The sequence below is a fragment of the Oncorhynchus keta genome, chromosome 5 (assembly GCF_023373465.1).
Source record: "Oncorhynchus keta strain PuntledgeMale-10-30-2019 chromosome 5, Oket_V2, whole genome shotgun sequence".
NCBI classification, from domain to species: domain Eukaryota; kingdom Metazoa; phylum Chordata; class Actinopteri; order Salmoniformes; family Salmonidae; genus Oncorhynchus; species Oncorhynchus keta.
Window position 1 is genome coordinate 36,882,904 of NC_068425.1, and position 26,679 is coordinate 36,909,582.

General features: G+C 45.6%; 1 protein-coding gene and 1 long non-coding RNA gene across 2 annotated transcripts in view; both read right to left on the reverse strand.

Moving 5' to 3' along the window:
• The window catches only part of abcc1 (ATP-binding cassette, sub-family C (CFTR/MRP), member 1), a 95,762-nt gene extending 79,138 nt beyond the window's left edge, over positions 1-16,624 (reverse strand). The window contains exons 1-4 of the mRNA XM_052519810.1: positions 16,458-16,624; positions 11,394-11,570; positions 9,582-9,725; positions 6,910-7,047 (exon numbers count right to left, since the gene is read on the reverse strand). Of these exons, the coding sequence (XP_052375770.1) occupies positions 6,910-7,047; positions 9,582-9,725; positions 11,394-11,570; positions 16,458-16,505 (507 nt within the window). The 5' untranslated portion in view covers positions 16,506-16,624. The remainder of the gene's footprint in view (positions 1-6,909; positions 7,048-9,581; positions 9,726-11,393; positions 11,571-16,457) is intronic.
• Positions 3,768-6,550, reverse strand: LOC127930251 (uncharacterized). Its single transcript, XR_008137502.1, has 6 exons — positions 6,504-6,550; positions 6,049-6,442; positions 5,648-5,714; positions 5,087-5,606; positions 4,459-4,718; positions 3,768-3,887 (listed from the first exon to the last, which is right to left on the reverse strand). It is a non-coding gene; the product is annotated as an uncharacterized LOC127930251 (long non-coding RNA).
• Positions 16,625-26,679: the final 10,055 nt, after the last annotated feature.

The following is a 26,679-nucleotide window of genomic DNA, read 5'->3' on the forward strand; positions in this document are numbered from 1 at the left end:
TGTTGCTAGATAGCCATGTAGGCTAATTTAACTGTAAATATGTTGTTGCTAGATAGCCATGTAGGCTAATCTAACTGTAGATATGATATTGTCGCTAGATAGCCATGTAGACTAATCTAACTGTAAATATGATATTGTCACTAGGTAACCATGTAGACTAATCTAACTGTAAATATGTTGTTGCTAGATAGCCATGTAGGCTAATCTAACTGTAAATATGTTGTTGCTAGATAGCCATGTAGGCTAATCTAACTGTAAATATGTTGTTGCTAGATAGCCATGTAGACTAATCTAACTGTAAATATGTTGTTGCTAGATAGCCATGTAGGTTAATCTAACTGAAAATATGATGTTGCTAGATAGCCATGTAGGCTAATTTAACTGTAAATATGTTGTTGCTAGATAGCCATGTAGGCTAATCTAACTGTAAATATGTTGTCGCTAGTTGCAGATAGATTAGCCTAATGTCCTACAGGAACTTCCCAGCTCTAGGCCCGACTACCCAGCTCTAGGCCCAACTTCCCAGCTCTAGGCCCAACTTCCCAGCTCTAGGCCCAACTTCCCAGCTCTAGGCCCAACTTCCCAGCTCTAGGCCCAACTTCCCAGCTCTAGGCCCGACTTCCCAGCTCTAGGCCCGACTTCCCAGCTCTAGGCCCGACTTCCCAGCTCTAGGCCCGACTTCCCAGCTCTAGGCCCGACTTCCCAGCTCTAGGCCCGACTTCCCAGCTCTAGGCCCGACTTCCCAGCTCTAGGCCCGACTTCCCAGCTCTAGGCCCGACTTCCCAGCTCTAGGCCCGACTTCCCAGCTCTAGGCCCGACTACCCAGCTCTAGGCCCGACTACCCAGCTCTAGGCCCGACTACCCAGCTCTAGGCCCGACTACCCAGCTCTAGGCCCGACTACCCAGCTCTAGGCCCGACTACCCAGCTCTAGGCCCGACTACCCAGCTCTAGGCCCGACTACCCAGCTCTAGGCCCAACTTCCCAGCTCTAGGCCCAACTTCCCAGCTCTAGGCCCAACTTCCCAGCTCTAGGCCCGACTACCCAGCTCTAGGCTCAACTTCCCAGCTCTAGACCCAACTTCCCAGCTCTAGGCCCAACTTCCCAGCTCTAGACCCAACTTCCCAGCTCTAGGCCTAACTTCCCAGCTCTAGGCCCGACTACCCAGCTCTAGGCCTAACTTCCCAGCTCTAGGCCTAACTTCCCAGCTCTAGGCCTGGCGCGCTCGGCTCCGCGGGTTCATCAGAACCATACTAACTCCAGCCTAGTCCGGTTGTAAAGTGGTGCCACGAACACAATACTAAGAGGTGAGAGATACTTGGAAAACTCCCAGAAAGCTGTGACTCTGTAACTACAACAACAGTAGTTGTTTTGAGAACTGTATTCCCCCCCCACAGTAGCATCTTGAGCAACGGTCATATGATTATGCTTCTCAGAATGCATCTCTCCCTCCTCCGTGTCACAGCGGAGAGAGGAACTGAGTCAGCAGCCGACAGCCAAACAAACAGAGACAGGCAGAGAGTTTCATAGCAGGAATCAACATAATGCATAGCCTATTACTGTTGACCACATTATGGTTCTAGAACAATCCACAGGAACATTGTGTAACAAAATCACCCCAAATAATGGTTCTAGAACAATCCACAGGAACATTGTGTAACAAAATCACCCCAAATAATGGTTCTAGAACAATCCACAGGAACATTGTGTAACAAAATCACCCCAAATAATGGTTCTAGAACAATCCACAGGAACATTGTGCAGCAAAATCACCCCAAATAATGGTTCTAGAACAATCCACAGGAACATTGTGTAGCAAAATCACTCCAAATAATGGTTCTAGAACAATCCACAGGAACATTGTGCAGCAAAATCACCCCAAATAATGGTTCTAGAACAATCCACAGGAACATTGTGCAGCAAAATCACCCCAAATAATGGTTCTAGAACAATCCACAGGAACATTGTGTAGAAAAATCACTCCAAATAATGGTTCTAGAACAATCCACAGGAACATTGTGTAGCAAAATCACCCCAAATAATGGTTCTAGAACAATCCACAGGAACATTGTGTAACAAAATCACCCCAAATAATGGTTCTAGAACAATCCACAGGAACATTGTGTAGCAAAATCACTCCAAATAATGGTTCTAGAACAATCCACAGGAACATTGTGTAGCAAAATCACCCCAAATAATGGTTCTAGAACAATCCACAGGAACATTGTGCAGCAAAATCACCCCAAATAATGGTTCTAGAACAATCCACAGGAACATTGTGCAGCAAAATCACTCCAAATTATAGTTCTAGAACAATCCACAGTAAGAGGTAGCCTATGTCTGTACCTGTACATGACCATCTGATCATTTATCACTCCAGTGTTAATCTGCAATATTGTAATTATTCGCCTACCTCCTCATGCCTTTTGCACACATTGTATATAGACTCCCCTTTTTTTCTACTGTGTTATTGACTTGTTAATTGTTTACTCCATGTGTAACTCTGTGTTGTCTGTTCACACTGCTATGCTTTATATTGGCCAGGTCGCAGTTGTAAATGAGAACTTGTTCTCAACTAGCCTACCTGGTTAAATGTCCTGTATGACCGTTCATCCTCAGCTCTAACACACAACCTGTCTGTCTCACCTCGTTGATGTCCTGTAGGTGAAATAAAATACAAATTAAAAATAAAAATGTCTGTAATTCTGGGCTCTAACACACAACCTGTCTCTCTCTCACCTCGTTGATGTCCTGTATGACCGTTCATCGTCCCAGCTCTAACACACAACCTGTCTCTCTCTCTCACACCTCGTTGATGTCCTGTATGACCGTTCATCGTCCCAGCTCTAACACACAACCTGTCTCTCTCTCACCTCGTTGATCCTGTATGACCGTTCATCGTCATCAGCTCTAACACACAACCTGTCTCTCTCTCCTGTACCTCGCTGATGTCTGAATCGTCTCAGCTCTAACACACAACCTGTCTCTCTCTCTCCTCGTTGATGTCCTGTATGACCGTTCATCGTCCTCTAACACACAACCTGTCTCTCTCTCACCTCGTTGAGGTCCTGTATGACCGTTCATCGTCTCAGCTCTAACACACAACCTGTCTCTCTCTCACCTCGTTGATGTCCTGTATGACCGTTCATCGTCTCAGCTCTAACACACAACCTGTCTCTCTCTCACCTCGTTGATGTCCTGTATGACCGTTCATCGTCTCAGCTCTAACACACAACCTGTCTCTCTCTCACCTCGTTGATGTCCTGTATGACCGTTCATCGTCCCAGCTCTAACACACAACCTGTCTCTCTCACCTCGTTGATGTCCTGTATGACCGTTCATCGTCTCAGCTCTAACACACAACCTGTCTCTCTCTCACCTCGTTGATGTCCTGTATGACCGTTCATCGTCTCAGCTCTAACACACAACCTGTCTCTCTCAGCTCTACCTCTCTTGATGTCCTGTATGACCGTTCATCGTCCCAGCTCTAACACACAACCTGTCTCTCTCTCACCTCGTTGATGTCCTGTATGACCGTTCATCGTCTCAGCTCTAACACACAACCTGTCTCTCTCTCACCTCGTTGATGTCCTGTATGACCGTTCATCGTCTCAGCTCTAACACACAACCTGTCTCTCTCTCACCTCGTTGATGTCCTGTATGACCGTTCATCGTCCCAGCTCTAACACACAACCTGTCTCTCTCTCACCTCGTTGATGTCCTGTATGACCGTTCATCGTCTCAGCTCTAACACACAACCTGTCTCTCTCTCACCTCGTTGATGTCCTGTATGACCGTTCATCGTCTCAGCTCTAACACACAACCTGTCTCTCTCTCACCTCGTTGATGTCCTGTATGACCGTTCATCGTCCCAGCTCTAACACACAACCTGTCTCTCTCTCACCTCGTTGATGTCCTGTATGACCGTTCATCGTCTCAGCTCTAACACACAACCTGTCTCTCTCTCACCTCGTTGATGTCCTGTATGACCGTTCATCTCTAACACACAACCTGTCCCAGCTCTAACACACAACCTGTCTCTCTCTCACCTCGTTGATGTCCTGTATGACCGTTCATCGTCCCAGCTCTAACACACAACCTGTCTCTCTCTCACCTCGTTGATGTCCTGTATGACCGTTCATCGTCTCAGCTCTAACACACAACCTGTCTCTCTCTCACCTCGTTGATGTCCTGTATGACCGTTCATCGTCTCAGCTCTAACACACAACCTGTCTCTCTCTCACCTCGTTGATGTCCTGTATGACCGTTCATCGTCCCAGCTCTAACACACAACCTGTCTCTCTCTCACCTCGTTGATGTCTGTATGACCGTTCTCTAACACACAACCTGTCTCTCGTCACCAGCCTCCGTATCGTCCCAGCTCTAACACACAACCTGTCTCTCTCTCACCTCGTTGATGTCCTGTATGACCGTTCATCGTCTCAGCTCTAACACACAACCTGTCTCTCTCTCACCTCGTTGATGTCCTGTATGACCGTTCATCGTCCCAGCTCTAACACACAACCTGTCTCTCTCTCACCTCGTTGATGTCCTGTATGACCGTTCATCGTCCCAGCTCTAACACACAACCTGTCTCTCTCTCACCTCGTTGATGTCCTGTATGACCGTTCATCGTCCCAGCTCTAACACACAACCTGTCTCTCTCTCACCTCGTTGATGTCCTGTATGACCGTTCATCGTCCCAGCTCTAACACACAACCTGTCTCTCTCTCACCTCGTTGATGTCCTGTATGACCGTTCATCGTCTCAGCTCTAACACACAACCTGTCTCTCTCTCACCTCGTTGATGTCCTGACCGTATGAGCTCGTCATCGTTGATGTCCTGTATGACAGCTCAGCTCTAACAACACACAACCTGTCTCTCTCTCACCTCGTTGATGTCCTGTATGACCGTTCATCGTCTCAGCTCTAACACACAACCTGTCTCTCTCTCACCTCGTTGATGTCCTGTATGACCGTTCATCGTCCCAGCTCTAACACACAACCTGTCTCTCTCTCACCTCGTTGATGACCGTCATCGTCTCAGCTCTATGACCTCGTTTCATCGTCTCAGCTCTAACACACAACCTGTCTCTCTCTCACCTCGTTGATGTCCTGTATGACCGTTCATCGTCCCAGCTCTAACACACAACCTGTCTCTCTCTCACCTCGTTGATGTCCTGTATGACCGTTCATCGTCCCAGCTCTAACACACAACCTGTCTCTCTCTCACCTCGTTGATGTCCTGTATGACCGTTCATCGTCTCAGCTCTAACACACAACCTGTCTCTCTCTCACCTCGTTGATGTCCTGTATGACCGTTCATCGTCTCAGCTCTAACACACAACCTGTCTCTCTCTCACCTCGTTGATGTCCTGTATGACCGTTCATCGTCTCAGCTCTAACACACAACCTGTCTCTCTCTCACCTCGTTGATGTCCTGTATGACCGTTCATCGTCTCAGCTCTAACACACAACCTGTCTCTCTCTCACCTCGTTGATGTCCTGTATGACCGTTCATCGTCTCAGCTCTAACACACAACCTGTCTCTCTCTCACCTCGTTGATGTCCTGTATGACCGTTCATCGTCTCAGCTCTAACACACAACCTGTCTCTCTCTCAACACACAATCCTGCTCTAACACACAACCTGTCTCTCTCTCTCACCTCGTTGATGTCCTGTATGACCGTTCATCGTCCCAGCTCTAACACACAACCTGTCTCTCTCTCACCTCGTTGACCGTTCATCGTCCCAGCTCTAACACACAACCTGTCTCTCTCTCACCTCGTTGATGTCCTGTATGACCGTTCATCGTCTCAGCTCTAACACACAACCTGTCTCTCTCTCACCTCGTTGATGTCCTGTATGACCGTTCATCGTTCATCCAGCTCTAACACACAACCTGTCTCTCTCTCACCTCGTTGATGTCCTGTATGACCGTTCATCGTCTCAGCTCTAACACACAACCTGTCTCTCTCTCACCTCGTTGATGTCCTGTATGACCACAACCTGTGTCCTGTATGACCGTTCATCCAGCTCTAACACACAACCTGTCTCTCTCTCACCTCGTTGATGTCCTGTATGACCGTTCATCGTCCCAGCTCTAACACACAACCTGTCTCTCTCTCACCTCGTTGATGTCCTGTATGACCGTTCATCGTCCCAGCTCTAACACACAACCTGTCTCTCTCTCACCTCGTTGATGTCCTGTATGACCGTTCATCGTCCCAGCTCTAACACACAACCTGTCTCTCTCTCACCTCGTTGATGTCCTGTATGACCGTTCATCGTCTCAGCTCTAACACACAACCTGTCTCTCTCTCACCTCGTTGATGTCCTGTATGACCGTTCATCGTCCCAGCTCTAACACACAACCTGTCTCTCTCTCACCTCGTTGAGGTCCTGTATGACCGTTCATCGTCTCAGCTCTAACACACAACCTGTCTCTCTCTCACCTCGTTGATGTCCTGTATGACCGTTCATCGTCCCAGCTCTAACACACAACCTGTCTCTCTCTCTCACCTCGTTGATGTCCTGTATGACCGTTCATCGTCCAGCTCTAACACACAACCTGTCTCTCTCTCACCTCGTTGATGTCCTGTATGACCGTTCATCGTCCCAGCTCTAACACACAACCTGTCTCTCTCTCACCTCGTTGATGTCCTGTATGACCGTTCATCGTCCCAGCTCTAACACACAACCTGTCTCTCTCTCACCTCGTTGATGTCCTGTATGACCGTTCATCGTCTCAGCTCTAACACACAACCTGTCTCTCTCTCACCTCGTTGATGTCCTGTATGACCGTTCATCGTCTCAGCTCTAACACACAACCTGTCTCTCTCTCACCTCGTTGATGTCCTGTATGACCGTTCATCGTCCCAGCTCTAACACACAACCTGTCTCTCTCTCACCTCGTTGAGGGCTTGTATGATCTTGGATCTGAATGTGACGGAAGCACAGAGGACGGCCACCAGCCAGAAGTTGAGCATCACCCCTGAAGACTGGACTCCTTTTAACCTCTCATACTGGGTCAGGAGGGTGGCTAGCAGCTGGGGAGAGAACACACACACATTAGAACAACATATACACACACACACACACACACATATTAGAACAACATATACACACACACACAAGAACAACATATACACACACATACAAGGACGGACACATACACATAGACCACGTACATCCTATTCAGATCTGACACCACTTGTGAGTGCACACACGTTTAATATTATGCATTTGATCCTCGTGGGAATTGAACCTGTGACCTTGACGTTGCTAGCGCCATGCACTGACCAACATGTACCAATCATGCCCAGGTGTTAATAACACTATAAAAACCACTCCTCCTACGGACCACATTCATACAGTATTATACTGAATCACTAGATACTGGGTACTGGTAGACAGTATTATACTGAATCACTAGATACTGGGTACTGGTAGACAGTATTATACTGAATCACTAGATACTGGGTACTGGTAGACACAGTATTATACTGAATCACTAGATACTGGGTACTGGTAGACACAGTATTATACTGAATCACTAGATACTGGGTACTGGTAGACACAGTATTATATTGAATCACTAGATACTGGGTACTGGTAGACAGTATTATACTGAATCACTAGATACTGGGTACTGGTAGACAGTATTATATTGAATCACTAGATACTGGGTACTGGTAGACAGTATTATATTGAATCACTAGATACTGGGTACTGGTAGACAGTATTATATTGAATCACTAGATACTGGGTACTGGTAGACAGTATTATATTGAATCACTAGATACTGGGTACTGGTAGACAGTATTATATTGAATCACTAGATACTGGGTACTGGTAGACAGTATTATACTGAATCACTAGATACTGGTAGACAGTATTATACTGAATCACTAGATACTGGTAGACACAGTATTATACTGAATCACTAGATACTGGGTACTGGTAGACAGTATTATATTGAATCACTAGATACTGGGTACTGGTAGACAGTATTATATTGAATCACTAGATACTGGGTACTGGTAGACAGTATTATATTGAATCACTAGATACTGGGTACTGGTAGACAGTATTATACTGAATCACTAGATACTGGGTACTGGTAGACAGTATTATATTGAATCACTAGATACTGGGTACTGGTAGACAGTATTATACTGAATCACTAGATACTGGTAGACACAGTATTATACTGAATCACTAGATACTGGGTACTGGTAGACAGTACCCTCAGCTAAGACCCTGGGTACAGGCCGCTATACCCTTTGATCCAGACAGGCTAACCAGATAAACAGTGTTGGTTGTTACCATAGTGATGCCGAGCATGCTAACCAGATAAACAGTGTTGGTTGTTACCATAGTGATGCCGAGCATGGTGGGGCTAACCAGATCAACAGCGTTGGTTTTACCATAGTGATGCCGAGCATGGTGGGGCTAACCAGATAAACAGTGTTGGTTGTTACCATAGTGATGCCGAGCATGGTGGGGCTAACCAGATAAACAGTGTTGGTTGTGATGCCAGCATGGTGGGGCTAACCAGATGAACAGCGTTGGTTGTTACCATAGTGATGCCGAGCATGGTGGGGCTAACCAGATAAACAGCGTTGGTTGTTACCATAGTGATGCCGAGCATGGTGGGGCTGACCAGATAAACAGCGTTGGTTGTTACCATAGTGATGCCGAGCATGGTGGGGCTAACCAGATAAACAGCGTTGGTTGTTACCATAGTGATGCCGAGCATGGTGGGGCTAACCAGATAAACAGCGTTGGTTGTTACCATAGTGATGCCGAGCATGGTGGGGCTGACCAGATAAACAGCGTTGGTTGTTACCATAGTGATGCCGAGCATGGTGGGGCTGACCAGATAAACAGCGTTGGTTGTTACCATAGTGATGCCGAGCATGGTGGGGCTGACCAGATAAACAGCGTTGGTTGTTACCATAGTGATGCCGAGCATGGTGGGGCTGACCAGATAAACAGCGTTGGTTGTTACCATAGTGATGCCGAGCATGGTGGGGCTGACCAGATAAACAGCGTTGGTTGTTACCATAGTGATGCCGAGCATGGTGGGGCTGACCAGATAAACTGACCAGATAAACGTTGGTTGTTACCATAGTGATGCCGAGCATGGTGGGGCTGACCAGATAAACGGCGTTGGTTGTTACCATAGTGATGCCGAGCATGGTGGGGCTGACCAGATAAACGGCGTTGGTTGTTACCATAGTGATGCCGAGCATGGTGGGGCTGACCAGATAAACGGCGTTGGTTGTTACCATAGTGATGCCGAGCATGGTGGGGCTGACCAGATAAACGGCGTTGGTTGTTACCATAGTGATGCCGAGCATGGTGGGGCTGACCAGATAAACGGCGTTGGTTGTTACCATAGTGATGCCGAGCATGGTGGGGCTGACCAGAGCATGGTGGGGCTGACCAGATAAACAGCGTTGGTTGTTACCATAGTGATGCCGAGCATGGTGGGGCTGACCAGATAAACGGCGTTGGTTGTTACCATAGTGATGCCGAGCATGGTGGGGCTAACCAGATAAACAGTGTTGGTTGTTACCATAGTGATGCCGAGCATGGTGGGGCTGACCAGATAAACGGGTGCCTGGGTGGAGGAGGAGGCACTGCTGTCATGTTGGCTTCTTTCCCAGAAAGAGTAAAACACATCTGCCCAGCAGACGATCCACAGGAGAAAACCTACTGCCTGGAGGAGAGGATGAGAGCAGAGCAGGAAGAAGACTTTATTGTGCATTTTCAGATCATGGAAATTCATATTTTGCTTTAAACCCCATTCCCGGAGAAACACACGCACCCAAACACACACACGCAAACACACGCACCCAAACACACACACACACACACACACACACACACACACACACACACACACACACACACACACACACACACACACACACACACACACACACACACACACACACACACACACACACACACACACACACACACACAACCTCGCCGGCCGGCTGCAGGGCAGTGACCCTGGAGCAGCTGAGGGGTCAAGTTTAAGTGGCACGACAGCAGGAGGCATCTAGGATGTTATTGCTACTCTAGGATACTCATTCCTCACTACTTTTGCCCAGAGCCTTTCTGGCCAGGGCCCTAGGGGTAGTGCGTGAAAAGTAGTGCGTGAAATAGGGAACCATTTGGGATGCAGATGGAAGGAAGAGGAAATGAGATATTTTAAATGAGGTGTGTGTCAGGATATTGTCTTGTCAGACACTCTACCACACAGAGAAGCCTGTGTTCTGAAATTACTCTCCTGGTTGTTCAGAGAGAGAGAGAGAGAGAGAGAGTGACGGAGATAGCGAGAGGAAGAGAGAGAGAGAGAGAGAGAGAGAGAGAGTGTTAGCTTGCTATACATGTCTTGCTATATACACCACCGTTCAAAAGTTTGGGGTCACTTAGAAATGTTCTTGTTTTTGAAAGAAAAAGCACATTTTTTGTCCGTTAAAATAACATCAAATTGATCAGAAATACAGCGTAGACATTGTTATTGTTGTAAATGACTATTGTAGCTGGAAAAGGATGATTTTTTATGGAATATCTACATATGTGTACAGAGGCCATTTATCAGCAACCATCACTCCTGTGTTCCAATGGTACGTTGTGTTAGCTAATCCAAGATTATAATTTTAAAAGACTAACTGATCATTAGAAAACCCTTTTGCAATTATGTTAGCACATCTGAAAACTGTTGTCCTGATTAAAGTAGCAATAAAACAGGCCTTCTTTAGACTAGTTGAGTATCTGGAGCATCAGCATTTGAGGGTTCGATTACAGGCTCAAAATGGCCAGAAACAAAGAACTTTCTTCTGAAACGTGTCAGTCTATACTTGTTCTGAGAAATGAAGGCTATTTCCATGTGAGAAATTGCCAAGAAACTGAAGTTCTCGTACAACACTGTGTACTACTCCCTTCACAGAACATCGCAAACTGGCTCTAACCAGAATAGAAAGAGGAGTGGGAGGCCCCGGTGCACAACTGAGTAAGAGGACAAGTACATTAGAGTGTCTAGTTTGAGAAACAGACGCCTCACAAGTCCTCAACTGGCAGCTTAATTAAATAGTACCCGCAAAACACCAGTCTCAACGTCAACAGTGAAGAGGCGACTCCGGGATGCTGGTCTTATCTCATTGTAAGAACCGTGGAGACAGGCAGACACAGATAACACAGAAAACACAGATCACACAGACACATGCAGAAAAACATGGACACATACACACACCACCACCCCAGACTCTCCCTATAAAAACACACACACACACACACACACACACACACACACACACACACACACACACACACACACACACACACACACACACACACAGAGCCCCCCTGGACTCACGGTTTTGGCTCTGTTGAGGTGGGTCATGCATATGTAGCCCCGGTCGTGGCTTTTGAGGTACAGGAAATAGATTGGGGCACAGACCCAGAGGTAGAGACAGGGGACCCATACCAGCACTGTGTTCTGAAAGCACTGGGTCAGATCTGGGTTTCCCACGTGCCACGTACGGTTCCAATCCTGAGGGGGGGGGGGGGGATTAAATGACAGATGACTGAGAGACACAGCAGCTCATTCAACATAGTGTTGATAAGGACATGGTGACCTAAGAAGAGAGAGACTGGCAACCAGACAGGGCAGGCTAATAAATGACACCCTATGGGACCTGGGCAAATGTAGTGCACTATACAGGGAATAGGGTGCCATTTGGGGTCAAAAGTAGTGCACTATATAGGGAATAGGGTGCCATTGGGGGTCAAAAGTAGTGCACTCTTTAGGGAATAGTGTGCCCAATGGGACAAAGCCTCAGACTGCTGTGTTCAGACAGTGAATTATGACAAGGCCTAATGTTAGTAGAGCTACAGAGACAAATACATTCATACACTTGGCTACATAACTACACCTTGTGTGGAAACAGACTCTTTTAGTCACTGTGTGTGTGTGTGTGTGTGTGTGTGTGTGTGTGTGTGTGTGTGTGTGTGTGTGTGTGTGTGTGTGTGTGTGTGTGTGTGTGTGTGTGTGTGTGTGTGTGTGTGTGTGACGACCACAGCGTCTGTTCTTCATCTCAGTGACTGAGGTGTTTCTCATAAAACCCACATAAACATTCCTGCCTTGGCAGAGAGGAGGGAACCGGAGGCAGGGTGTCAGGCCTGCCACACAGACACACCTTCCTCTCTCCTTCCTTTCCTAAAGCCTGTCGCTTTTGGCTGTATTGTTTGATAACACTTTACTAAAATCCTGAGTTCATAAGGCATTTATAACACTGATATAACACTGAGACAACACGAACACGATCACGAGACAACACTGAGACAACACGAACACGATCACGAGACAACACAGACAATACTGAGACAATACCATCACGAGACAACACTGAGACAACACTGAGACAACACGAACAACGATCACGAGACAACACTGATATAACACTGAGACAACACGAACACGATCACGAGACAACACTGAGACAACACGAACACGAGACAACACTGAGACAACACTGAGACAACACGAACACGATCACGAGACAACACTGAGACAACAACACGATCACGAGACAACACTGAGACAACACTGAGACAACACTGATCACGAGACAACACTGAGACAACACGAACACGATCACGAGACAACACTGAGACAACACGATCACGAGACAACACTGAGACAACACATCACGAGACAACACTGAGACAACACGATCACGAGACAACACTGAGACAACACTGAGACAACACTGAGACAACACTGAGACAACACGATCACGAGACAACACTGAGACAACACTGACAACACTGAGACAACACTGAGACAACACGATCACGAGACAACACTGAGACAACACTGAACACACTGAGACAACACTGAGACAACACGAACACGAGACAACACTGAGACAACACTGAACACTGAGACAACACTGAGACAACATGAACACGAGACAACACTGAGACAACACTGAGACAACACATCACGAGACAACACTGAGACAATACACGAACACGAGACAACACTGAGACAACATGAACACGAGACAACACTGAGACAACACGAACACGAGACAACACTGAGACAACACTGAACACGATCACGAGACAACACTGAGACAACATGAACACGAGACAACACTGAGACAACACTGAGACAATACCATCACGAGACAACACTGAGACAACATGAACACGAGACAACACTGAGACAACACTGAGACAACACTGAACACAACAAACACTGAGACAACACTGAGACAACACGAGACACGAGACAACACTGAGACAACACTGAGACAACACAACACTGAGACAACAATACAACACTGAGACAACATGAACACGAGACAACACTGAGACAACACTGACCACAACACTGAGACAACACGAACACGAGACAACACTGAGACAATACCATCACGACAACACTGAGACAATACAACATCACGAGACAACACTGAGACAATACCATCACGAGACAACACTGAGACAACAATCATGAAACAACACAACACTGAGACAACACAACACAAGACACTGAGACAACACAACAACACTGAGACAACACAACACCGAGACAACACTGAGACAACACTGAGACAACACAACACTGAGACAACAATCATGAGACAACAACAACACTGAGACAACAATCTGAAACAACACTGAGACAACATGAACACGAGACAACACTGAGACAACATGAACACGAGACAACACTGAGACAATACCATCACGAGACAACACTGAGACAATACCATCACGAGACAACACTGAGACAACAATCATGAAACAACACTGAGACAACACAACACGGGACAAATCACTGAAACAACACAACACTGAGACAACACAACACCGAGACAACACTGAGACAACACTGAGACAACACAACAACACTGAGACAATGAGACAACACTGAGACAACAATCATGAAACAACACTGAGACAACACTGAGACAACATGAACACGAGACAACACTGAGACAACATGAACACGAGACAACACAGACAATACCATCACGAGACAACATTGAGACAATACCATCACGAGACAACACTGAGACAATACCATCATGAGACAACACTGAGACAACAACCATGAAACAACACAACACTGAGACAACACAACACGGGACAACACTGAGACAACACCGAGACAACACAACACTGAGACAACACAACACTGAGACAACACAACACTGAGACAACACAACACTGAAACAACACGAGACAACACAACACTGAGACAACACCGAGACAACACTGAGACAATACCATCACGAGACAACACTGAGACAACAATGAACACACAACACTGAGACAACACTGAGACAACACCGAGACAACACAACACTGAGACAACACAACACTGAGACAACACAACACTGAGACAACACAACACTGAGACAACACCGAGACAACACAACACTGAGACAACACAACACTGAGACAACACCGAGACAACACTGAGACAACACTGAGACAACACTGAGACAACACTGAGACAACACGAGACAACACGAGACAACACGAGACAACACAACACTGAGACAACACGAGACAACACAACACTGAGACAACACGAGACAACACAAAACTGAGACAACACCAACACAACACTGAGACAACACTGACAGATCACTGAGACATGTTATGACACATGTTATGACAGCTGTTTTTACCTGAGTCCTGAGTCATACTGTGTATGCATGTTCAATAGCCCTACTGTTTAATCAGTCTGACCACGGCTGCTAAAGAACAAGCAACTCCAAGGTGCTCATGACCAGTGACCAGTTCAGTGATTTTGGAAAGCACTTGTCTCAATACCCTTTGGCTTCAAGACAAGCTCTCCTTTACCCCTGTGGAATTTGTTTGGTTCAATAACTGAACCAGTGAGTAGACAACAAAGCCCTGCAGAATATAGAAGTGTACAATCACACTATCAGGTCTCTCATAACAGGTTCCAAAGGGCTGTGGGACTGGGTGATGAGATTGCATGTTATCATAACTCAGGAAGCCATAGACCTTATTGACAAAAATGTGTGTTATTAGGCCTAACAGTGTCTGAAATCCCAAACCTAGAACAGCAGCTGGAACATTGTGGAAGGCAAGGCAATCCGTCTGCTTAGCGAGACTAGGCCTAACACTGATTAAACCTACAGCCTGTTATTAACATTTGGGCAAATGGACCTCTAACACTTGTAGCTAAATTCCTTAGGGCTTTCCTCATCATGGCCTATCTGTCCAGGCCAGCTGACAGTTTACTTACGAGGCAATATACTGCATGTTATGACCGCACATAGATAGAATCTATCTACATGACATGACAGTATGTGTCACTTCAAACATGTGTAACTCTTTTGGGCTCCCGAGTGGGGGAGCGATCTAAGGCACTGCATCTCAGTGCTAGAGGCGTCACTACAGACCCTGGTTTGATCCCGGGCTGTATCATAACCGGCCGTGATTGGGAGTCCCATAGGGAGGCGCACAATTGGTCCAGCATCGTTAGGGTTTGGCCCCGGGGGGAGGCCGTCATTGTAAATAAGAGTATGTTCTTTAACTGACTGGCCCAGTTAATCTTCTAGTTCAGTGCCATAACAAGTTTGGTTGGATTCCACAGGTTTAGGTTTCTAGTTAGTTTTTTTAGGGGGGGGGGGGGTTTCTATCTAGCTAATGTAATAATAATGTCCTCTCTATGTTGCTGCTACTCGCAGTAGATGGTGTGTACAGGTTTAAACAAACAATGTCATCTTGCAACATCTGACAGGCTTGCTGTATGTGTTCTTGTGTTGTGGACCTTGCCAGCAAGACAGGCTTGCCATCATACCTGGGTGTTATGTCAGGAAAGTTACCGAGCGAACATTTCATCGAAACACTTTGCTCTATCATCAACAGAGCAGAGGTCGAGTCTCAAATTAAAGTTGTTAGACTAGAGTGAGTTTTAGCTAGCAGGTTAGCTAACATAATAGGAATCAATGGTGTTTTTTTTTTTAAATCACTGAAAGCTGTTAAGCTAGCTAGACACAACTTCACAATAAAAACGAGTGTCGACTTTTATTGATAGTGATATACCTTTTTAAAAATGCCCTACCACGTTATTTCAACCTCTCTCTATTTCACACATTATTCATGAAATGAAGCTTAGCCAGTTAGCTCAAGTCAACCGGTATAAATTAACCACGGCCTTTGCTAGCCTCGCTAGCTACTGTGAGCTAACAGCAGTGTTACCAAAGACAGGACAGTAAACGTTGTGTGTGATATTATTACCATGCTTTTAGTCCGGGCGGACACCGTCATTTTACAAAGCAAAGCCGCTAACAACAAGCTGGGAAAACAACTGTATAAAAGGCGTCAACATTGTAAAGCAGCTAAAGACAGCAGGAGAGTTGACACTAGCGACAGTGGAACTTACCCAAAACGGGTCGGAACCGTCCGCACTGCAGAACTTGTCCAAACCCATTCGCGGTTGATCAAGTTCTCCTCTGATAATTCGGGTTAACGGCGCTACCGCTTTGCTTTGGTTTCATAAGCGCAATTCTGTTGGCGCTCCTGTAAACAAGATAGAAGGTTACCGCTAGGGGGCGCTGTAACTACATCGCTGGTTTAGCTGGTGTGTGTGTGTGTGTGTGTGTGTGTCACATGTTATTTTACTCTGTGGAGGGCCACCGCTGGTGTGCATGAATAACACAACCTCTAGGAATGACAAATAGCACACTTTTCCCTATGGGTCCTGGTCAAAAGTAGTGCACTATATAGGGAATGAGGTGTGTGTGTGACAACAGTGTAACAACAGGGGCTTCAGACAGTAGTCACACCCCTTGACTTTATCCATATTATTGTGTGTTACAGCCTGAATTCAAAATGAATTGTGTCACTGATCTACACACAGTATCCCATAATGGAATTATGAATGAAGACATTTTTTACAAAAATAATTTAAAAATGAAAAGCTGAAATGTCTTGAATCAATAAGTATTCAACTCCTTTGTTATGGAAATACCAAAATAAGTTCAGGAGTAACAATGTGCTTAACAAGCAACATAATAAGTTGCATGGACTCACTCTGACTGCAATAATAGTGTTTAATTAAGATCATTTTGAAATGACTACCCCACCTCTTTACTCTACACATATAATTATCTGTAAGGTCCCTCAGTCGAGCAGTGAATTTCAAGCACAGATTCAACCACAAATAAGAGGGAGGTTTTCCAAAGCCCAGCAAAGAACGGCAACTATTGGTCGATGGGAATGAAAAATATATATTCCTTTTCAGCCTGGTGCAGTTATTACTTCCACTTTGGATGATGTATCAATACACCCAGTCACTACAAAGATACAGGCGCCCTTCCAAACTCAGTTGCCAGAGAGGAAGGAAACCGCTCAGGGAGGAAACCGCTCAGGAAGGAAACCGCTCAGGGAGGAAACCGCTCAGGAAGGAAACCGCTCAGGAAGGAAACGCTCATGAAGGAAACCACTCAGGAAGGAAACCGCTCAGGGAGGAAACCGCTCAGGAAGGAAACCGCTCAGGAAGGAAACCGCTCAGGGAGGAAACCGCTCAGGAAGGAAACCGCTCAGGAAGGAAACCGCTCAGGGAGGAAACCGCTCAGGGAGGAAACCGCTCAGGGAGGAAACCGCTCATGAAGCTAATGGTGACTGAAAACAGTTGCAGAGTTTAATGGCTGTGATCGGAGAAAACTGAGGATGGACAAACGATATTGTAGTTACTCCACAATACTAACATAAATGAGTGAAAATGAGGAAGGAATACACATATTCCAAAACATACATCCTGTTTGCAATAAAAGGCACTAAAGTAATTCTGCAAAAGATGTGGCAAAGAAAGGAACTGTTGATCCTGAATACAAAGCGTTATGTTTAGGGGCAAAACCAACACACATCACTGAGTACCACGCTTCATATTTTCAAGCATGGTGGTGGCTGCATCATGTTATGGGTATGCTTGTCATCGGCAATGACTCGTTTTTTAGGATAAAAAGTAACAAAATAGAGCTAAACACAGGCAAAATCCTAGAGGAAAACATGGTTCAATCTGCTTTCCACCAGACAGTCAGAGACAAATTCACCTTTCAGCAGGACAAATACCTTAAACACAAGGCCAAATATACAAGTCAATATTGAATGTTCCTTAGTGGCCTAGTTATAATTTTGACTTAAATCTTCTTGAAAATCTATGACAAGACTAGAAAATGGCTGTCTAGCAATGATCAACAACCAACTTGACAGAACTTGAAGAATTTTAGAAAGAATAATGTGCAAATATTGTACAATCCAGGTGTGGAAAGCTCTGAGAGACTCACCCTGAAAGACTCCCAGCTCTGAGAGACTCACCCAGAAGGACTCACAGCTCTAAGAGACTCACCCAGAAGGACTCACAGCTCTTAGAGACTCACCCAGAAAGACTCACAGCTCTTAGAGACTCACCCAGAAGGACTCACAGCTCTTAGAGACTCACCCAGAAGGACTCACAGCTCTTAGATACTCACCCAGAAAGACTCCCAGGACTAAGAGACTCACCCAGAAGGACTCACAGCTCTTAGAGACTCACCCAGAAAGACTCACATCTCTTAGAGACTCAACCAGAAGGACTCACAACTCTTAGAGACTCACCCAGAAGGACTCACAGCTCTTAGACTCACCCAGAAGGACTCACAGCTCGTAGAGACTCACCCAGGACTCACAGCTCTTAGAGACTCACCCAGAAGGACTCACAGCTCTTAGAGACTCACCCAGAAATACTCACAGCTGTAATCGCTACCAAAGGTGATTCTAACATTTATTCACTCAGGAGGTTGAATATTTATCTAATTAGGATATATTACCGTTTTATTTTCCATGAATAAAATACAAAAATATTTAAAATGTTTGAAATTACCGATTATTTTGTGTAAATCGTTGACAAACAAAATGACAATTTAACCCATTTTAATATGACCTTATAACACAACAAAATGTGAAAAACATCAAGGTGAGGGAATACTTTCTGAAGGCACTGTAGTTCACCCCCCACATCCTGGCTGCTGTCTCATCCATACAAGGCATTGGATGTGTCCCTAATGGCACCGTATTCCTTACACTGTGCACTACTCTGGTCAAAAGTAGTGCACTGTGTAGGGAAAATGGTGCCATTTGGGATGCAAAACATACCCACTGCTGTCTCATCCTTATATGGTCCTTTTTCCCTTGGGTCAGTTTGATCATTTGAATAACCATACAGAGAGATACCGTGTGGCACTAGGCCTGGAGAGCTACAGAGAGATACCATGTTGATATAGCTTAGTCCTAGGCCTGGAGAGCAAGACAGATACCATGTTGATATAGCTTAGTCCTAGGCCTGGAGAGCTACAGAGAGATACCATGTTGATATAGCTTAGTCCTAGGCCTGGAGAGCAAGACAGATACCATGTTGATATAGCTTAGTCCTAGGCCTGGAGAGCTACAGAGAGATACCATGTTGATATAGCTTAGTCCTAGGCCTGGAGAGCTACAGAGAGATACCATGTTGATATAGCTTAGTCCTAGGCCTGGAGAGCTACAGAGAGATACCATGTTGATATAGTTTAGTCCTAGGCCTGGAGAGCTACAGAGAGATACCATGTTGATATAGCTTAGTCCTAGGCCTGGAGAGCTACAGAGAGATACCATGTTGATATAGCTTAGTCCTAGGCCTGGAGAGCTACAGAGAGATACCATGTTGATATAGCTTAGTCCTAGGCCTGGAGAGCTACAGAGAGATACCGTGTGGCACTAGGCCTGGAGAGCTACAGAGAGATACCATGTTGATATAGCTTAGTCCTAGGCCTGGAGAGCTACAGAGAGATACCATGTTGATATAGCTTAGTCCTAGGCCTGGAGAGCTACAGAGAGATACCATGTTAATATAGCTTAGTCCTAGGCCTGGAGAGCTACAGAGAGATACCATGTTGATATAGCTTAGTCCTAGGCCTGGAGAGCTACAGAGAGATACCATGTTGATATAGCTTAGTCCTAGGCCTGGAGAGCTACAGAGAGATACCATGTTGATATAGCTTAGTCCTAGGCCTGGAGAGCTACAGAGAGATACCATGTTGATATAGCTTAGTCCTAGGCCTGGAGAGCTACAGAGAGATACCATGTTGATATAGCTTAGTCCTAGGCCTGGAGAGCTACAGAGAGATACCATGTTGATATAGCTTAGTCCTAGGCCTGGAGAGCTACAGAGAGATACCATGTTGATATAGCACTCCTTTCAGGCCTGGAGAGCTACAGAGAGATACCATGTTGATATAGCTTAGTCCTAGGCCTGGAGAGCTACAGAGAGATACCATGTTGATATAGCTTAGTCCTAGGCCTGGAGAGCTACAGAGAGATACCATGTTAATATAGCTTAGTCCTAGGCCTGGAGAGCTACAGAGATACCATGTTGATATAGCTTAGTCCTAGGCCTGGAGCTACAGGGTAAGGCAGAGCTCTTTTCTCTGCTATATCACCATGTTGATATAGCTTAGTCCTAGGCCTGGAGAGCTACAGAGAAAAACCAAATGCATACCATGTTGATATAGCTTAGTCCTAGGCCTGTACCTAGGGAGCTAGAGAGATACCATGTTGATATAGCTTAGTCCTAGGCCTGGAGAGCTACAGAGAGATACTATCATGTTGATATAGCTCCTAGTCCTATAGGCCTGGAGAGCTACAGATACATACCATGTTGATATAGCTTAGTCCTAGGCCTGGGGCTGTATAGGGTAAATGCTACCTGTCTCACTAGTGGGGGTATATGGTAATGATACCTGTCTCCTAGTGGGGGTATAGGGTAATGATGCCTATCTCCTAGTGGGGGTATATAGGTAATGATACCTGTCTCCTAGTGGGGGTATAGGGTAATGATACTGTCTCCTAGTGGGGGTATATGGTAATGATACCTGTCTCCTAGTGGGGGTATAGGGTAATGATACCTGTCTCCTAGTGGGGGTATATGGTAATGATACCTGTCTCCTAGTGGGGGTATAGGGTAATGATACCTGTCTCCTAGTGGGGGTATAGGGTAATGATACCTGTCTCCTAGTGGGGGTATAGGGTAATGATACCTGTCTCCTAGTGGGGGTATAGGGTAATGATACCTGTCTCCTAGTGGGGGTATATGGTAATGATACCTGTCTCCTAGTGGGGGTATAGGGTAATGATACCTGTCTCCTAGTGGGGGTATACAGTAATGATACCTGTCTCCTAGTGGGGGTATATGGTAAAGATACCTGTCTCCCTGTCTCCTAGTGGGGGTATAGGGTAATGATACCTGTCTCCTAGTGGGGGTATAGGGTAATGATACCTGTCTCCTAGTGGGGGTATAGGGTAATGATACCTGTCTCCTAGTGGGGGTATAGGGTAATGATACCTGTCTCCTAGTGGGGGTATAGGGTAATGATACCTGTCTCCTAGTACCTGTCTCTAGGGGGGTATAGGGTAATGATACCTGTCTCCTAGTGGGGGTATAGGGTAATGATACCTGTCTCCTAGTGGGGGTATAGGGTAATGATACCTATCTCCTAGTGGGGGTATAGGGTAATGATACCTGTCTCCTAGTGGGGGTATATGGTAATGATACCTGTCTCCTAGTGGGGGTATAGGGTAATGATACCTGTCTCCTAGTGGGGGGTATAGGGTAATGATACCTATCTCCTAGTGGGGGTATAGGGTAATGATACCTGTCTCCTAGTGGGGGTATAGGGTAATGATACCTGTCTCCTAGTGGGGGTATAGGGTAATGATACCTGTCTCCTAGTGGGGGTATAGGGTAATGATACCTGTCTCCTAGTGGGGGTATAGGGTAATGATACCTGTCTCCTAGTGGGGGTATAGGGTAATGATACCTGTCTCCTAGTGGGGGTATAGGGTAATGATACCTATCTCCTAGTGGGGGTATAGGGTAATGATACCTGTCTCCTAGTGGGGGTATAGGGTAATGATACCTATCTCCTAGTGGGGGTATAGGGTAATGATACCTATCTCCTAGTGGGGGTATAGGGTAATGATACCTGTCTCCTAGTGGGGGGTATAGGGTAATGATACCTGTCTCCTAGTGGGGGTATAGGGTAATGATACCTGTCTCCTAGTGGGGGTATAGGGTAATGATACCTGTCTCCTAGTGGGGGTATAGGGTAATGATACCTGTCTCCTAGTGGGGGTATAGGGTAATGATACCTGTCTCCTAGTGGGGGGTATAGGGTAATGATACCTGTCTCCTAGTGGGGGTATAGGGTAATGATACCTGTCTCCTAGTGGGGGTATAGGGTAATGATACCTGTCTCCTAGTGGGGGTATAGGGTAATGATACCTGTCTCCTAGTGGGGGTATAGGGTAATGATACCTATCTCTAGTGGGGGTATATGGTAATGATACCTGTCTCCTAGTGGGGGTATATGGTAATGATACCTGTCTCCTAGTGGGGGTATAGGGTAATGATACCTGTCTCCTAGTGGGGGTATAGGGTAATGATGCCTGTCTCCTAGTGGGGGTATAGGGTAATGATACCTGTCTCCTAGTGGGGGTATAGGGTAATGATACCTGTCTCCTAGTGGGGGTATATGGTAATGATACCTGTCTCCTAGTGGGGGTATAGGGTAATGATACCTGTCTCCTAGTGTGGGGTATAGGGTAATGATACCTGTCTCCTAGTGGGGGTATAGGGTAATGATACCTGTCTCCTAGTTGGGTGTATACGGTAATGAGTCATGTTTGTAGGCCTTCTTGCTCACAAAAACTTTTTCAGTTCTGCCCACAGATTTTCTATAGGCTTGAGGTCAGGGCTTTGTGATGGCCACTCCAATACCTTGACTTTGTTGTCCTTAAGCCATTTTGCCACAACTTTGCAAGCATGCTTGGGGTCATTGTCCATTTGGAAGACCCATTTGCGACCAAGCTTCAACTTCCTGACTGATGTCTTGAGATGTTGCTTTAATATATCCACATAATTTCCCTTCCTCATGATGCCATCTATTTTGTGAAGTGCACCAGTACTTCCTGCAGCAAAGCACCCCCACAACATGATGCTGCCACCCCGTGCTTCACGGTTGGGATGAGGTTCTTCGGCTTGCAAGCCTCCCCCTTTTTCCTCCAAACATAACGATGGTCATGATGGCCAAACAGTTCTATTTTGTTTCATCAGACCAGAGGACATTTCTCCAAAAAGTACAATCTTTGCAAACCATAGTCTGTCTTTTTTATGGCGGTTTTGGAGCAGTGGCTTCTTCATTGCTGAGCGGCCTTTCAGGTTATATCGATATTGGACTAATTTTACTGTGGATATAGATACTTTTGTACCTGTTTCCTCCAACATCTTCACAAGGTTCTTTGCTGTTGTTCTGGGATTGATTTGCACTTTTCTCACCAAAGTATGTTCATCTCTAGGAGACAGAACGCGTCTCCTTCCTGAGCAGTATGACGGCAGCGTGGTCCCATGGTGTTTATACTTACATACTATTGTTTGTACAGATGAGTGTGGTACCTTCAGGTGTTTGGAAATTGCTTCCAAGGATGAATCAGACTTGTGAAGGTCTACAAAAAATGTTTTTATTTATTTATTTTGATTTTCCCATGATGTCAAGCAAAGAGGTACTGAGTTTGAAGGTAGGCCTTGAAATACATCCACAGGTACACCTCAATTGACTCAAATGATGTCAATTAGCCTATCAGAATCTTCTAAAGCCATGACATCATTTTCTGGAATTTTCCAAGCTGTTGAAAGGCACAGTCAACTTAGTGTATGTAAACTTCTGACCCACTGGAATTGTGATACAGTGAATTATAAGTGAAATAATCTGTCTGTAAACAATTGTTGGAAAAAGGACTTGTGTCATGCACAAAGTAGATGTCCTAACCGACTTGCCAAAACTATAGTTTGTGGTTGAAAAACGAGTTTTAATGACTCCAACCTAAATGTATGTAAACTTCCGACTTCAACTGTACCCTAACGACACATACATCAGTATCTCTCTCTTTATCACTCTCTCTCACGGTCTCTCTCTCCATGTGTAACAGTTTAACTTTCATCCGTCCCCTTGCCCCAACCCGGGCTCGAACCAGGGACCCTGTGCGCATATAGACAACTGACACCCTCGAAGCATCATTACCCATCACTCCACAAAAGCTGCATGACGTCACCCGATTTAAACGCTATTAGAGCGCACCACTGCTAACTAGCTAGCCATTTCACATCGGTTACACATGCCTCTCCCCCTCTTTCTCTCTTCCTTCTCTCTCTTTATCTCTCTCCCTCTTTCTCTCTCTTTATCTCTCTCTTTATCTCTACCTTTATCTCTCTCTTTATCTCTCTCTCCCTCTCTCTCCCCCCTCTCTGCCCCCCTCTTTCTCTCTACCTTCTCTCTCTTTATCTCTCTCTTTATCTCTCTCTCCCCTCTCTCTGCCCCCTCTTTCTATCTTTCTCTCTCTCCCTCTTTCTCTCTCTTTATCTCTCTCTTTATCTCTCTCTTTATCTCTCTCTCCCCTCTCTCTTCCCCCCCTCTTTCTCTCTCTCCTCTTTCTCTCTACCTTCTCTCTCTTTATATCTCTCTTTATCTCTCTCTGCCCCCTCTCTCTGCCTCCCTCTTTCTCTCTCTCCTTCTTTCTCTCTACCTTCTCTCTTTTATCTCTCTCTTTATCTCTCTCTCCCCTCTCTCTGCCCCCTCTTTCTCTCTACCTTCTCTCTCTTTATCTCTCTCTGTATCTCTCTCTCCCCTCTCTCTGCCCCCTCTTTCTCTCTACCTTCTCTCTTTATCTCTCTCTTTATCTCTCTCTCCCCTCTCTCTGCCCCCCTCTTTCTCTCTCTCCCTCTTTCTCTCTACCTTCTCTCTCTTTATCTCTCTCTTATCTCTCTCTCCCTCTCTCTGCCCCCCCTCTTTCTCTCTCTCCCTCTTTCTCTCTACCTTATCTCTCTTTATCTCCCTTTATCTCTATCCCCCTCTAACTCTGCCCCCTCATTCTCTCTACATCTCTCTCTCTCTCTCTATCCCCCTCTAACTCTCTCCCCTCTCTATCTCTCTCCTGTCTCTCTCTTCTCTCTCTCCCCTCTCTACCCCCCTCTAACTCTCTCCCTCTCTTTCTCTCTACCTGTCTCTCTCTTTCTCTCTCCTCTCTCTATCCCCCTCTAACTCTCTCCCCCTCCTCCTCTCTATACATGTGATTATATGGTAACACACAGCGGAGTTCCAGATCATAAGGCATTATGACACAGACAAGGTTCAGTCCACAGTTAGTTTCCACAATGTCCTTACATGCACTTGAGCCAAGTAGGCAATTGACTCTGACTAAATAGAATGCAAAATATCTTCAAGATAGCATTGAAAGCATTAAACACATAATATGTGTCCCAAATGACACCCTATATGGGCCCTGACCACCCTGGTCAAAAGCAGTGCACTATATAGGGAATAGGGTGCCATTTGGAACTCAAAAGCTGGTTCATTTCCATGCATTTCCATGGGCTGTAATTTCTAATTATGCCACATATCTTGATCCTTTCTCATTGAGCACACAAACTCTGTCCAGAGAGACAGAAGAGGGAGAAAGACAGAGAGAGAGAGAGAGAGAGAGACAGAGAGGGAGAGAGACAGAGAGAGAGAGACAGAGAGAGAGAGAGAGGAAGGAAGGAAGGAAGGAAGGAAGGAAGGAAGGAAGGAAGGAAGGAAGGAAGGAAGGAAGGAAGGAAGGAAGGAAGGAAGGAAGGAAGGAAGGAAGGAAGGAAGGAAGGAAGGAAGGAAGGAAGGAAGGAAGGAAGGAAGGAAAAAGAGTAAGAGAAAGAGAGAGCACAATATTTAGGCTACAGATAAACACAAAAATTAGGTGAACCAAAAAAAAAAATATATCCTTAGGCTCTATTGTAAACATTCTCCTTTCAAATGGTGTCATTTAGATAAAAGGTGAATGGGCCTGTACATGTTTCATTTGTTGTAACCATGGTTTGCTATTCCATAGAATACATCCACGTTTTATTTCATTCATTCCAAAGAAGTGCTCTGGCAGTAGGATTGAATCGGTCTAAGTCACCATCTGTGGAAGGCCAGCGTCCTAGCTAACCTTGTCATGCCAAGGTGGAATGACAGCACAAACAAACTGGTACCAGGGTAATGATATCAAAACAAACTGACCAGGGTAATGACACACAAACAAACTGGTACCAGGGTAATGACAGCACAAACAAACTGATACCAGGGTAATGACAGCACAAACAAACTGATACCAGGGTAATGATATCACAAACAAACTGATACCAGGGTAATGACAGCACAAACAAACTGGTACCAGGGTAATGACAGCAGAAACAAACTGGTACCAGGGTAATGATATCAAAACAAACTGGTACCAGGGTAATGACAGCACAAACAAACTGGTACATGATATCACAAACAAACTGGTACCAGGGTAATGACAGCACAAACAAACTGGTACCAGGGTAATGATATCACAAACAAACTGGTACCAGGGTGATGATATCACAAACAAACTGGTACCAGGGCCCAGGGTTTATCACAAACAAACTGGTACCAGGTCATGCCAGGGTACTGATATCACAAACAAACTGGTACCAGGGTAAGAATACAAACAAACTGGTACCAGGGTAATGACAGCACAAACAAACTGTTTAA